The following is a 14,505-nucleotide window of genomic DNA, read 5'->3' as shown; positions in this document are numbered from 1 at the left end:
CAGCAGGTGAAGTCCCATGTCAGCAGCTCTTTTAAGAGCCTCCTAACACCAAGGTTATTTTAAGAACCATCCACCATTGTCCATAAAATAGCATTTTTTCCCCCAGATTATTTTATGTATCGTTGTCTCTCTTCATTTGGAAGTTAAATTTAAGTGAAATTTGGGAGTAAAGACCATACCTTAACCCCTTCCCTCTCCCATTAACATCAGTATTATACACACCTGGCATGGTACATCAGGTGAGCAGGAGCACTAATTAAAGTTATACGACATACAGTTAGTATGATAACAAAGGGAAAGGGTAACCTAGGTAACCTAGGGTTCATACAAATAGTACAGTTTACCGCCATATTCACTGGCCTGACAAAATACAGGTGGAAAAGAAACGAATTAGGAAGAGAATGTGTTTTTACTTTCATCTTGTTTTAGGGAAGAAATACGCAGATTAAGTCTAAATGAAATATTAATAAACAAATGAAACAACTGACTATGAAAACATTATAATTGAATAAGTATTCAAGTACAGGAAAGAACATGACAGGTATGTGTGTTGTAAAAATGTAAAAAAAATAAAACAATAATTGAAAGAGCTGTGTGTGTGTACGTGCGTGTAAAAATAAGAAAATGAATGTGTAACCTGTAATCTGTAAGAGAACAACAAGAGCATGTATTTTTGGCACAATTGCAGACAGACACAGGGACTACTTATAAAGCCTAGACGTAGTTGGAGAACTTCAGACACGGCAATAAAGAGAGAGAGGGCAGGGCGCTTGGAGATCTGAGGTACAGAGAGGAGTGGAGGAGAGGTGTGTGTGTGTGTGTCTCTGTCTCTGAAAAAAAAAATAATAATGTGTAGCCATAACACAGCTAAACAAACAAATGGCCCCTGGATGTCATGGACCAGTCGATGGAACATAACTTCACAAAAAGTTTCAACACCCTGTTTTTCAAGTGGTTTTAAATTAAATACATACAGTGGGGCAAAAAAAGTATTTAGTCAGCCACCAATTGTGCAAGTTCTCCCACTTAAAAAGATGAGAGAGGCCTGTAATTTTCATCATAGGTACACTTCAACGATGACAGACAAAATGAGAAAACAGATCCAGAAAATCACATTGTAGGATTTTTTATGAATTTATTTGCAAATTATGGTGGAAAATAAGTATTTGGTCAATAACAAAAGTTTATCTCAATACTTTGTTATATACCCTTTGTTGGCAATGACAGAGGTCAAACGTTTTCTGTAAGTCTTCACAAGGTTTTCACACACTGTTGCTGGTATTTTGGCACATTCCTCCATGCAGATCTCCTGGGGTACAGTAGTATCTACCATTTCTATTACTATTCATCTGACATACACACTCACACTCTTTCAAACATGATTATTTGGGCAAGTTATCAGGGGTAGTAAACTAGCATCATTTATATTATTTTTTTTTTCACACACACACACACACACACACACACACACACACACACACACACACACACACACACACACACACACACACACACACACACACACACACACACACACACACACACACACACACACACACAGCTCATTGGCTAGGTTAGCAAGCTAGGTTAGCTAGCTAGCTCACTAGCCACGTCTAGCACAAGCTCACTACTAAACTGACCTGGCAATCCTACTATTGTGGACACTTGTCCCCAAGCAGCATTTTTTTCTATTCATGTCCCTGTAGCTGTCAGCAGTTGTGTCAAAAAGACATGGTTTTGAGGATACTGTGAAAATGATAATCTCCTCCATGTGTCCAACCGCATGCAACCATCTGCAAAAGATACCTGCATCAGTATAGTTGCCTAGCTGCGCAAAATGTTATGCAGCAGTGATGCAATGACACAGTTTGTGTGTTCGACGTGTTGGAGCCAATCAGTTAGTTGTGTTGTGACAAGGTAGGGGTGGTATACAGAAGATAGCCCTATTTGGTAAAATACCAAGTCCATATTATGGCAAGAACACCTCAAATAACCAAAGAGAAACAACAGTCTATCATTACTTTAAGACATGAAGGTCAGTCAATCCGGAAAATTTCAAAAACTTTGAACGTTTTTTCAAATGCAGTCGCAAAAACCATCAAGCTGTATGATGAAACTGTCTCTCATGATGATTGCCACAGGAAAGGAAGACCCAGAGTTACCTCCCCTGCAGAGGATAAGTTCATTAGAGTTACCAGCCTCAGAAATTACAGCCCAAATAAATGCTTCACAGAGTTCAAGTAACAGACACATCACAACATTAACTGTTAATGAATCAGGCCTTCATGGTCAAATTGCTGCAAAGAAACCCCTACTAAAGGACACCAATAAGATGAAGCGATTTGCTTGGGCCAAGAAACATGAGCAATGGACATTAGACTGGTGGAAATCTGTCTTTGGCCTGATGAGTCCAAATTTTTTATTTTTGGTTCCAATCTCTGTGTCTTTGTGAGATGCAGAGTAGGTGAATAGATTATCTCTGCATATGTGGTTCCCACCGTGAAGCATGGAGGAGGAGGTGTGATGGTGTGGAGGTGCATTGCTAGTGACACTGTCTGTGATTTATTTAGAATGGCTACCATCATGATACACCATCCCATCTGGTTTGCGCTTAGTGGGACTATCATTTGTTTTCCAAAGGACAATGACCCAACACACCTTCAGGGTGTGTAAGGGCTATTTGACCAAGAAGGAGAGTGATTGGGTGCTGCATCAGATGACCTGGCCTCCACAATCACCCGACCTCAACCCAATTGAGTAGGTTTGGGATGAGTTGGACCGCAGAGTGAATGAAAAGCAGCCAATAAGTGCTCAGAATATGTGGGGACTCCTTCAAGACTGTTAGAAAAGCATTCCAGGTGAAGCTGGCTGAGAGAATGCCAAGAGTGTGCAAAGCTGTCATCAAGGCAAAAGGTGGCTACTTTGAAGAATCTCAAATATAAAATATTTTGGTTACTACATGATTCCGTATGTGTTATTTATTCTACAACATAGAAAATTGTACAAATAAAGAAAACCCCTTGAATGAGTAGATGTGTCCAAACTTTTGACTGGTACTTTATATTATGTAAATAGATTTGAAACGTGTATCTCATTATGATAATTGGTGAAATAAGTATAACCAGTTTGTAATGGTTTAGCAGATAATAAGAAAAGATTAACAATATTGACCTGGCTTAAAGAGAAGGATTATAATATCTATTGTTTACAGGAAACTCAGAGCGTCTGCTAAATGACTTAAATGTAATGTAAATGTAAGTTGTGCGAAAAAAGGAGGGGGGGGTCGAAATTGGGCGGGCGAAATTTGCTTCTCCCATGGGCAAAGAAACAAAAAGGGGTGATGATATTAATTAACAGTCATTTTGATCCTAATGTGCAAATTTTACAAACAGATCCTCAAGGTAGATGGATTATATTAAATATGTTATTGGATATGGCTCATTAACCTTTACAGACCAATAATGATGATCCACATTTCTTTGAAAATACATATACTGAATTATCAACTCTACAAGTAATAAAAGACTCTATTATTATGGTGGGAGATTATAATACTGTTTTAAATACCTCAATGGACTGTAAAGGAAATCACACTACAAACTATCACCCTCACGCTCTTAAGGAAATCGCGAATGTCATGGATATATTGGAACTAGTGGATATATGGAGGCTTAAATATCCTGACCTAGTGGAGGATCAATCAAGCTAGTCGTCTTGACTACTTTCTTGTGGCATTCTCGTTGGCACCAAAAGTTTAAAAAGTGTTGATAGGTGACAGAATGCGGTCGGACCATCAGATAATTGGCATATACATTACTCTAACTGAATTTAATCAAAGCCTATTGGATGATAACTTGTTTTTAACTAGGACAGAGGTATTTATAATTGAATTTTTCCGACATAACATAGGTACAACAGATCCCCTTACTGTATGGGACACTTAATGTGCCTTTAGAGGCCATGCAATTCAGTACTCATCTCTAAAACAAAAGCAATTTAGGTTCAAATAATCCATATTAACAAAGGAAATAGAAGGTCTGACAGAACAGATAGATAGCAATAAAACTGTACCTTAGAGGCTCAGAATAAGTTAGAAGAAAAACAAAAATGGAGGAACTTATTCAAGAAAGATCAAGTGTAATATATTATAAAAAATAACCCAAGCTAATTTTTTAATCTTCAACACAGAAATGCTACCAAAAATAATTTACTGAAACTTGTTACAAATGGAGTCACCCATGATTCACCAAATTATATTTTGAAAGAGGAAGCAAAGTACTTTAAGAATATGTTTTTGTTTCTGTCTCCTCCATCTCCTCTAACCGAAGCTAATTGTATGGATTTTTTGATTAATAATGTAAAACAAACAGCTGTACAGAAAGACTCATGTGAAGGCGAAATTACAGAGGAGGTACTTCTTGATTTAATTAAAGCCTTTAAGTCTGGGTAAATTCCAGGGCTGGATGGCATACCAGTTACGATTTACCAAACTTGTTTAGATATACTCAGAGGACCGTTATTAGCATGTTTTATCCACTCCTATGTAAATGGTAGATTATCAGACACTCAACAACAAGGTCTGATTTCATTATTACTGAAACAGGATATTGGTAAATATTGGAGGCCCCTTACAGTGTTGTGATGTAAAAATTCTAGCAAGTGTATAGCGCATAGAATTTAAAAGGTACAGTATTGTCGGATATTATTCATTCTAATCAGACAGGTTTTTTACATGGACGATACTTTGGAGATAATATTAGACAAGTACCGGAAACAATAGAACACTATGAAGAATCCTGCTATTCATACAGTATCTGACTTTGAAAAGGCTTTTGATAAAGTACGACTGGAGTTTATATATAAATGCCTGGAACATTTGGAGAATCTCTTATAAAATGGGTTAAAGTCATGTATAGTAACCCTACTGTAGGTGTAAAATATGAAATAATTGCTACTCAGAAAGTTGTCAAGAGGAGTAAAACAAGGTTGTACACTTTCGGCATATCTATTTATTACGGCCATCGAAATGTTATCTATTAAAATCAGATCCAACAATAATATCAAGGGGTCCAACAATAATATCAAGGGGTCCAACAATAATATCAAGGGGTCCAACAATAATATCAAGGGGTCCAACAATAATATCAAGGGGTCCAACAATAATATCAAGGGGTTAGAAATCCAGGGCTTAAAAACCAAGATGTCATTGTACGCTGATGATTCATGTTTTATTTTAAATCCACAATTTAGATCCCTGAACAGTCTCATAAAATATCTAGATACTTTTTCTAAACTCTCTGGATTACAACCAAATGATGATAAATGTACTATATTGCATATTGGATCATTGGAACTTTTACACTACCGTGTAGTTTACCAATAAAATGGTCTGATGGTTATGTGGAGATACTCGGTATACATATCCCAAAATAAATAAATGATCTCACTCCAAAACATTTTTATAGAAAGTTAGTAAAAATAGATAAGATCCTGCTACCATGGAAAGAAAAATGCCTGTCTATTTGTAGAAAAATAACCCTGATTAACTCTTTAATCTTATTCCAGTTTACCTATTTGCTTATGGTCTTGCCTATACCTAGCTAACAGTCATTTAAGTTATATGAGAAAAAAATATTCCATTTTATTTGGAACGGCAAGCCGGACAAAATTAAACAAGCCTATTTATAAAATAAATATGAATTCGGAGGGCAGAAATGATGAAATATTAAAGATTTAGACCTGTCACTAAAGGCTTCAAAACAACGCCAGATTCGAACCAATAGAATGTTATATATATATGGGGGATACAACCTTCCCAGCTCTGCAGATTTTGCTGCAAAGAAACAGAATCATTAGATAATTTGTTTTGGTACTGCGCATTATGTAGCTTGTTTTTCGTCACAGGTTCAGGAATGGCTGAAGAATTGCAACATTTATCTGGAGCTAACTCTGCAGATAGAACTGCTGGGTGATCTGAAAAGTCATAGTCAATCGATCAATAATATAATGATTCTTTTAGCAAAAATGTTTATTTTTAATTTACAATCTGTAGAAATGATAAGAATAGAAAGGTTCAGAACTTTTGTGAATCATCACAGCACAGTTGAAAACTATATGGCAAATAGAAATCCAATATCGATGGTGTTAAGAGATAGATGGGAGGGTTTGAATGGAGCTGAAGGTTGGGAGTAATAACAGCTAATAATAACAAGATAACTGGAAAACATACATTGTCTGTAAAAAGTATATAGGTTCAGAACTTTTGTCAAAGAAAGAGATGGGAGGTTGAGGTTAGTGGAAGGACATGAGTAAAAACATACAAAATATAACTATTGTAAAATAGACTGTGCCCATAAAATGTATATAGCATGTATAAGCTGGAAGTAGAAGCCTAAGCGTTGTTGTTCACTAATTTGTTAGTGATGCAGACAATTACATTGATGGAGGCTACAATCTATCGGCAATATTTAAGCTGACCTAACCCCCCCCACCAAAAGACTTGAGAGTCTCAGCTTGTCATAGATATATTTTTAAAGTTTGAATCTCAAACCATTCTGACTCTACAAACGTTTTTTTGAAAAGAAAGACAGCCCAGGCCCCTTCGGGATCCTCCCTCCACCACCCTAGCTCAGCCCCCGTTAATCACACAGACGAATGGTTGGTACCAACGTATGCAGAATAAATATTAAAATCTACGGGTGTAACCAGAAGTCAGTAGCTCAAACACACAATGTTTAAGAGGGGTTAGAAGTTCAAAATCACACCAGCACAACGGTGGGATTCACTGGGTTGAGGATCTATAACTTTCTAACTCATCATTATTCACAATTCATTCATGATTATCCGTAATCATGGTATGTAGTGTTCAGAAACACTTCTATTCTTATTCACAATAAAGTGACACCACACGTTATTTACTGTAGATTTTTATTGGGCACTACATAATATGAAACACAATCAAAACAAACTGCAAATGCATGCAAAAGGTTTGTAGAGTCACACGTTTGAGTCACAAGTTAATTTGTCCAAATACTTGACACCTTCAAATTGAGGGACTGAATACGTAAAGTGCATGTATTTCTAAACGATAAAACAGATATTTATGAAAATACCCTCAAATAAAAGGTGACATTCTGTACTGTCGCCTCATAAAACATTTGATCTCAAATCCAAAATTCTGGAGAGTAGAGACAAATTAAAAGTTTTAGCTCCACTGTCAAAATAAATACGTAGGGGAGTGTATGTAGCAAATGCTCTCGAATGGCCAGACATCTGGATTTTATGTAAATTAACAGAGAGCAGCATCTGTCCCCATCTCCTTAATCATGAGGAATGACCCGTTGTTTCTGGCAGTGTTTTGATCCACAGACTGTCTGTCTTCTCTCCCTTTCTCCATCCAGACGGCTGTCCAGGCCTGTGCAATGGCCACGGTCGCTGCACCCTGGAACAGAGCGGGTGGCACTGTGTGTGCCAGGCGGGCTGGAGCGGCATGGGATGCAATGTCGTCATGGAGACAGAGTGTGATGACAACACTGACAACGACAGAGGTAAGGTCCCTGTGGATGGTGGCCTGTCTGTGACTCAATAATGATTAATGACTTGACCTCCAGTGCCGGTGAAGGTCAGGATGAGGAAATATTTAGGACTCCACTTCTCCTTCCTTCCATCTGAGCCTACGAGCCTTTTCATTTTCCTTTTCATTTTCCTTTTTGTTTTCCTTTTGTTAGATTCTCGCTACAATAGTTGCCATGGCTCTCAGACCAAGGGGACCTCTAGGTTTTCTCTCAGTAATTTGCTGATGATGTGCTGCCTGTTGCTTTGCTCCTCTGAGGATTAATTCTTGAGCATAGCCCCTAGTGTTGCAGTGAACAGGGAACCAGATATGAGGCTTTGGAGCTCGGGTTCAATGCCCGTGTCTTTGAGGGAAACGTAAAAGATGGAGAAAAAGGCCATTTGTAAAAACCAAGGTGTAACCTAGTTGTTCACTGACTTACATGACATGTTATTGTTGTTTCAAAGTTTAAAAAAAAGAGAAAGTCAAGTTTACAATTATGTAATATGAAGTGTAAAACATGGTTGCGTAATGTAGTAATTACTGTAGTTTGGTAAAAAAATACAAATTGTGATTGACAGGTTACAAAACATACTGCTTCTGTTTAGGCACCACGTCTCATTGAGTGCATGAGTCAGCTTCTTAATAGAAATGTCCCTCTGTATATGAGGTGTACATTGGCTACACTAGACTGCAGCTAGTTCTTTTGTATGTGGCAAAGGAGATAAAAGCATAATACAGTTGCTGTACAGTCAAGCTACCATCTGGAAACAGGGATGTGGTTGGAGCGTGAACTCCTTTTTCTTATGAGTTTATGATGATACAACATGAGGTGTAATATGTATAAACGAAGAGTCATTATGAGATCATTTAAAGTGACAGGCTCCAAAATATACTGATTCTGTTTGAGCACTATGTCTCATCCAATTCCACTACATGGGTCAGATGTTTAATTAAAGTGTACATCTTTATATAAGGTGTAAATTAGCTACATTAGACTGCATCTAGTTCCTTTAAACATGCAGACAGGAGGCTGCGTTTACACAGGCAGCCCAATTCTGATCTTTTTTCAAGTAATTGTTCTTTTCAACAATCAGATCAGCTCTGAAAAAAATATTAGATGTGAAAAGAGCTGATGTGATTGGTCAAAAGAGCAATTCGTGGAAAAAAGATCAGAATTGGGCTGCCAGTAGCCAAAGTGTCAGAGAAGGTAAGAGCATAATATTGTGCACAGTCTCTACAGTCTAGCTAGTGTCTGAAAAACAGGGAGATGTGGATTTGAGCGTGAATTCTTTTACCTCACCCACTCCTCAGGGTTTCCCGGCTCTGGCTGCTTTTACCATTACCTCTTACCTTGACAGTGTTAAGTCAGATCCTAGGAAGCTTCTAGATTGAAGCAAAACATGCTTCTTCACTTTATCAAGTCTTCATTCTTTCCTCATTTTCACAGTTTCTTTAGCCGTGTTAGTGTGCGTTCCCCTGTGTGTGCCTGTGCGTGTGATAAGGCAGGCATGTGCAGCGTGATGTTAGTGTATCTTTTTTTTGTTTGTGTTGATCCTAAATCATGCACTGTATTTTCTTTCCTCACCCAATACAATAGAAAATAAAATCACGTTCAGTTCAGTGATGTTCGGCAGCCTGGGCAGTAAACGTTCACTCTGTCATTCTACAACCTAATTGAGTGCTATTCATGGCAGCTATGACCCTCCCTTCAAAGATGATACCTCCGCATTGTGTATGAGTTCTTATGACTGATGGGAATCTTGGATGATGTACATTCATTTTGGCCCTCCTTTGATGTAGAGGGAAATTGTAGGAGGCTCAAATTGGCCCGACACTCCAACAAAGGAGGAGGAAATAATCACCCCATGCCAATTACTTTCTCAAGCCAATATATATACATCACAACCCCAGAACATATTCCTATTTTCATCTCATCTCAACTCCATTAGAAATGCCATTTATATTCCAAATGAGGCCTCATTGGAGGCATTGTTTGAAAAAACTAAATGGCAAATGATCACCTGAAAAAGAGCAGTGATTAAGAGAAAAGATAATGACTTTTCCAACCAGCTGTAAATGAGTTGCTATAACCACAAATGAACATCCAGCCTTCATTATGAACATGGTGGCTGTGCACTGCTGATGCACTATGCTTTGTTTTACTTTTGCAGCTGTGGAGTACATTAATTATACAACAATAGATCCAGAACATGGACAGCAATTCTCCCCCAAATAAATGTTTTCTTCATTATTTCATTGCATTGTTTATTTGTTGATTATCTAAGTATTGGTTATGGCTGAGCACCAGGCCTCGAATTTCCCAGGGGCCATGACTGTCGCTTCCCCCTTGTGTGGCTGTAATGCCCCCTAAATAAATCCATGCCTTGTGGCCATTGTGCCCTTGGGCTGAATATAATCATTACAATTCCCTTCTCCCTGCTGCCAATCGCCATGCTCCGAATCACCTCTCACTCACTTGGCTCTCTCAGATATCTCAGATACCGTCACGTGATCGCATCCTTCTCACAGGCATCGCAGCTCCGAAGTAGGCTAAGTGAAGACTGACACATAGGGAATGTTGTGGCTTTCATATTGAAGATGTTTGAAGAACTGTCCACATTTACTTTTCATCAGCCAACAAGATGAGTAGGTCTAACAAACAGCAAAATCACTAGCCTATGTCAATCTACTATCCCCCATAGTAGAAAAGATTATCAATTATCTTGGTCTGCTTGTCCTTCCTTCAAAAGTGCACAGCCAAATGTTAGCGGTTTCATATGACTGAGATGAAAATAATAATTCAGAAATGTAGAAGGAGGGAATATCTAAAGACGCAACAACTAGCATGGGTTGTTAATATGACTAGGATTATGTATTTTGCTGCTCGGCAATGAAAGAAAGTTGACAACATTACAGTTGCTAATAATCCCCTTAACATTATGGTCAGAACATGGTGAGACATGCCTCATAAAATGACAAAAACTTCCAGGTTTTAATAAACAATTACATTTATGGTTAAATAGTTTCAAGATGTTGACTGCCTCTGCTCAGATTGCAAGGCGGGTGATGTTGCAGTGCTCAGCAGGTACTGACCTTTCTCTCCTATCTGAATGAACATGCCTCAAGTATGTCGACAGAATCAAGCATTTAGACATTAATAATGATGCTACTTTAACTTTAACTTTAACTCAAACATGACTGGCGTTTAGCCTATATATAGAGTATGTAATTAAAAGTCTCATTGAAGTTTGGCTACATTTTCAGGCGACTCCCTCATGTCAGCATCGGTCTGGACATGAGGCTGTAGCCAGTAGCATAATATCACCTACACTTCGACATGTAGGCACATTTTTTAGTTACATACGCAATTTTATTGGCTATTGTCATGTATACTCCCTCTCGGGCCTCTAGGTCACCAGACTGCTAATTATTACGCACACCTGTCACCATCGTCACGTGCACCAGCGCTTATTGACACTCACCTGGACTACATCACCTCCTTGATTACCTGCCCTAATTATGTCACTTGTTTCTGTATCTGTTTCATGACGGTGCGCTGTTCGTGTTTCTAGTTTTGTTCATATTAGTTTATTTATTAAATATATTCACTCACTGAACTTGCTTCCCGGCTCTCAGCGTACATCGTTACAGTTATTTTGGTTAATGGCCTTGGTGCCCTGGCAGATTCAGCAACTCTTGAAGGCCAAATGGCCTTGCCCCTAAAATCATGAAATTCCAGGCCTGGTGGGCACAGTGCCTCCCTTACTTTGGCAATCCAGCACTGAATGGGGATATTATGGCTCTCGGCCCAGTAGCTATGCTGTTGTCAGTAGTTTACTGAATTTAAGCTTGTCAATTTTATTTGGCACATATTGTATCATTACACCTTGTTACATTATGTTAATATAGTTACTTGGTATAGTTCCTGCCTTATTATATTCTGTAAACATACTTACTGTTACACTTTATTCTGAATTAATTCCACATTGCACTTATATTTGCCATCTCTAATATAAGTAACCACACTTTTAAAACGTGTTATGAGAAAGCATGTTTACATATCGTGGAAGGTATGTACAAAAGACCAAGAGACATTATTCTGCTTTTAATTACCAATGCAATTTTGCTCTGATGAATGTCAGCATTCACTTAAGCACTACTGAAACTGGCTGTGTGAGAGGAATCTATGGATTTAATGGAACCAACGCGCTGCCTTTGCTCAGACCCACATTGTATTAGACATTAAAGAGAACATAGTTAGGAAGGCACTATATTGCAATTATAGAGCGGCAAGTAAGTGCAGTATACATGTACTGTATTTAGACTGTATAAATCAGAAGTGCGTTTTGCTCCTTGTCAGAAATGATCTAGATCAGGGGTCTCCAACCTTTTCTAGCATGAGAGCTACTTTTAAATTATGAAACATGTCGTGAGCTACTCATAATTTTTTCCTAGCTTTCAAATAGGCACTATCTATATTTTCCTGAATTCTGTTTTTTTCCTCTTCAGGTTTTCACTCTCAAAATTACAATTATTCATTGAAGTGGAGATGCTGATGAATAACAATATATCTAGCTGCTAGATATATTGTTATTCATCAGTATTGTTATTCATCAGTATCTCCACGTTTTTCAAGTTTAAATCATCACAGCAAAGACATCTTGATTACTGTGTGGTAAAGGCTCAATAGGGTGGAGTGGATGTACTCCCACTAAGGAGAAACATTATCGATTTATTCTATATCATTTGGAAATTTGATGTACAGTTTCAAACCACTTGAGAGATTCTATCTCAATTTCACATGGTCCTCTGTGCTTTGAATGTTATTCAACCCACCTGTATTACATTGTGAGCCTGAGATACAGTGTAGACTTAGCTGTGATGATGTTGTGTTATTGTGTTGTTGTAGATGGCCTGACGGACTGTGTGGACCCGGACTGCTGCCAGCAGTCGAGCTGTCACAGTGGGCCTCTGTGCCAGGGCTCCCCGGACCCCCTGGACCTGATCCAACAGAGCCAGACCCCCTTCGCCTCGCTCCTCTCACGCCTTTTCTATGACCGTGTCCACTTCCTGGTTGGGAAGGACAGCACCCATGTCTTCCCTGGAGACATCCCGTTCGACAGCAGGTAGAGTACATTATAGATAGTTTGCATGGATGAACAGAAATAGCTCTTATACTGTAGAATTGCACTGAACAAACATATAAATACAATATCTAAAGTCTTGGTCCCATGTTTCATTAGCTGAAATAAAAGATTGCCGAAATTGTCCATACACACAAAGAGCTTCTTTCTCTCCAATTTTGCGCATACATTTGTTTACATTCCTGTTAGTTGGCATTTCTTCTTTAGTAAGATAATCCTTCCACCTGACAGGTGTGGTATATCAAGAAGCTGATTAAACAGCATGAACACAGGTGCCCCTTGTCCTGCAGACAATAAAAAGGCCACTCTAAAATGTCCCAAAACACAATGTCACTCAAGTTTTAAGGAAACATGCAAATTTTATTTGACATTTATTTAACTAGGCAAGTCAGTTAAGAACAAATTATTATTTTCAATGACAGCCTAGGAACAGTGGGTTAACTGCCTGTCCAGGGGCAGAACGAGAGATTTGTACCTTGTCAGCTCGGGGGTTTGAACTTGCAACCTTCCGGTTACTAGTCCAACGCTCTAACCACTAGGCTATCCTGCCACCCTGAATGCAGGAATGTCCACCAGAGCTCTTGCCAGAGAATGTAATGTTCATTTCTCTACCATAAGCCACCTCCAACATCTTTTTAGAGAATTTGGCATGTAACCACACCAGCCCAGGACCTCCACATCCCGCTTCTTCACCTGCCGGATGGTCTCAGACCAGCCACCCAGACAGCTGATGAAACTGTGGGTTTGCACAACCAAATAATTTCTTCATAAACTATCAGAAACCGTCTAAGGGAAACTTATCTGCGTTCTCGTCGTGCTCACCAGGGTCTTGACCTGACTGCAGTTTGTCATCGTAACCGACTTCAGTGGACAAATGCTCACCTTTGATGGCCACTGGCACATTGGAGAAGTGTGCTCTTCACGAATTAATCCTGGTTTCAACTGTACCTGGGCAGATGGCAGACAGCATTTTGCTGCAGTTTGCTGATGTCAACAGTGTGAACAGTGTGCCCCATGGTGGCGTTTGGGGTTATGGTATGGGCAAGCATAAGCTATGGACAACGAACACAATTTAATTTTATCAATCGCAATTTGAATGCACAGAGGTACCATGATGAGATCCTGAGGCCCATTATCGTGCTATCCATCCCCCTCCATCACCTCATGTTTCAGCATGATAATGTAGGGCCTCATGTGGCAAGGATCTATACACAATTCCTGGAAACTAAACATGTCCCAGTCCTGCCATGTCCTGCATACTTACCAGACATATCACCCATTGAGCATGTTTGGGATGCTCTGGACCGACGTGTACAACAGTGTGTTCCAGTTCCTGCCAAAATCCAGCAACTTTGCACAGCCATTGAAGAGGTGTGGAACAATATTCCACAGCCCACAATTAACAGCCTGATCAACTCTATGCAATGTAAATGGTGGTCACACACTGGTTTTCAGATCCATGCTTCTACCTTTTTTAAAGTATCTGTGACCAACAGATGCATATCTGTATTCCCAGTCATGTGAAATCCATAGATTAGAGCCTAATTTATTTATTTAATTTGACTGATTTCCTTATATCAGGTATTCCCAAACTGGGGTACGCGCAATGCCATCGGGGTACACCAAATAAAAAATGTGATTCACATTTTCAAACAGTACATTTATATTTTCCAACGGGGCTATACATTTGGGTGAGTTTTTTTCTCGCCTGAGTAGCCTCGTTTCACTGCTAAAAATAAAATTTAACCATCTAGTGTTCAGCGAAATAACAACACAATGTCAAATACAGGTAGCCTAGTCAAATAA

General features: G+C 38.9%; 1 protein-coding gene across 1 annotated transcript in view; it reads left to right on the top strand.

Annotated features, from left to right (window-relative positions):
• Positions 1-14,505, top strand: part of tenm1 (teneurin transmembrane protein 1) — a 214,180-nt gene that overhangs the window by 141,333 nt on the left and 58,342 nt on the right. The window contains exons 14-15 of the mRNA XM_052458010.1: positions 7,401-7,547; positions 12,465-12,681. Of these exons, the coding sequence (XP_052313970.1) occupies positions 7,401-7,547; positions 12,465-12,681 (364 nt within the window). The remainder of the gene's footprint in view (positions 1-7,400; positions 7,548-12,464; positions 12,682-14,505) is intronic.

The sequence above is a fragment of the Oncorhynchus keta genome, chromosome 12 (genome assembly GCF_023373465.1).
Source record: "Oncorhynchus keta strain PuntledgeMale-10-30-2019 chromosome 12, Oket_V2, whole genome shotgun sequence".
Taxonomy (NCBI): Eukaryota; Metazoa; Chordata; class Actinopteri; order Salmoniformes; family Salmonidae; genus Oncorhynchus; species Oncorhynchus keta.
Note: the sequence above shows the minus strand (reverse complement) of the source record. Positions and strands in the feature narration are given on the sequence as shown.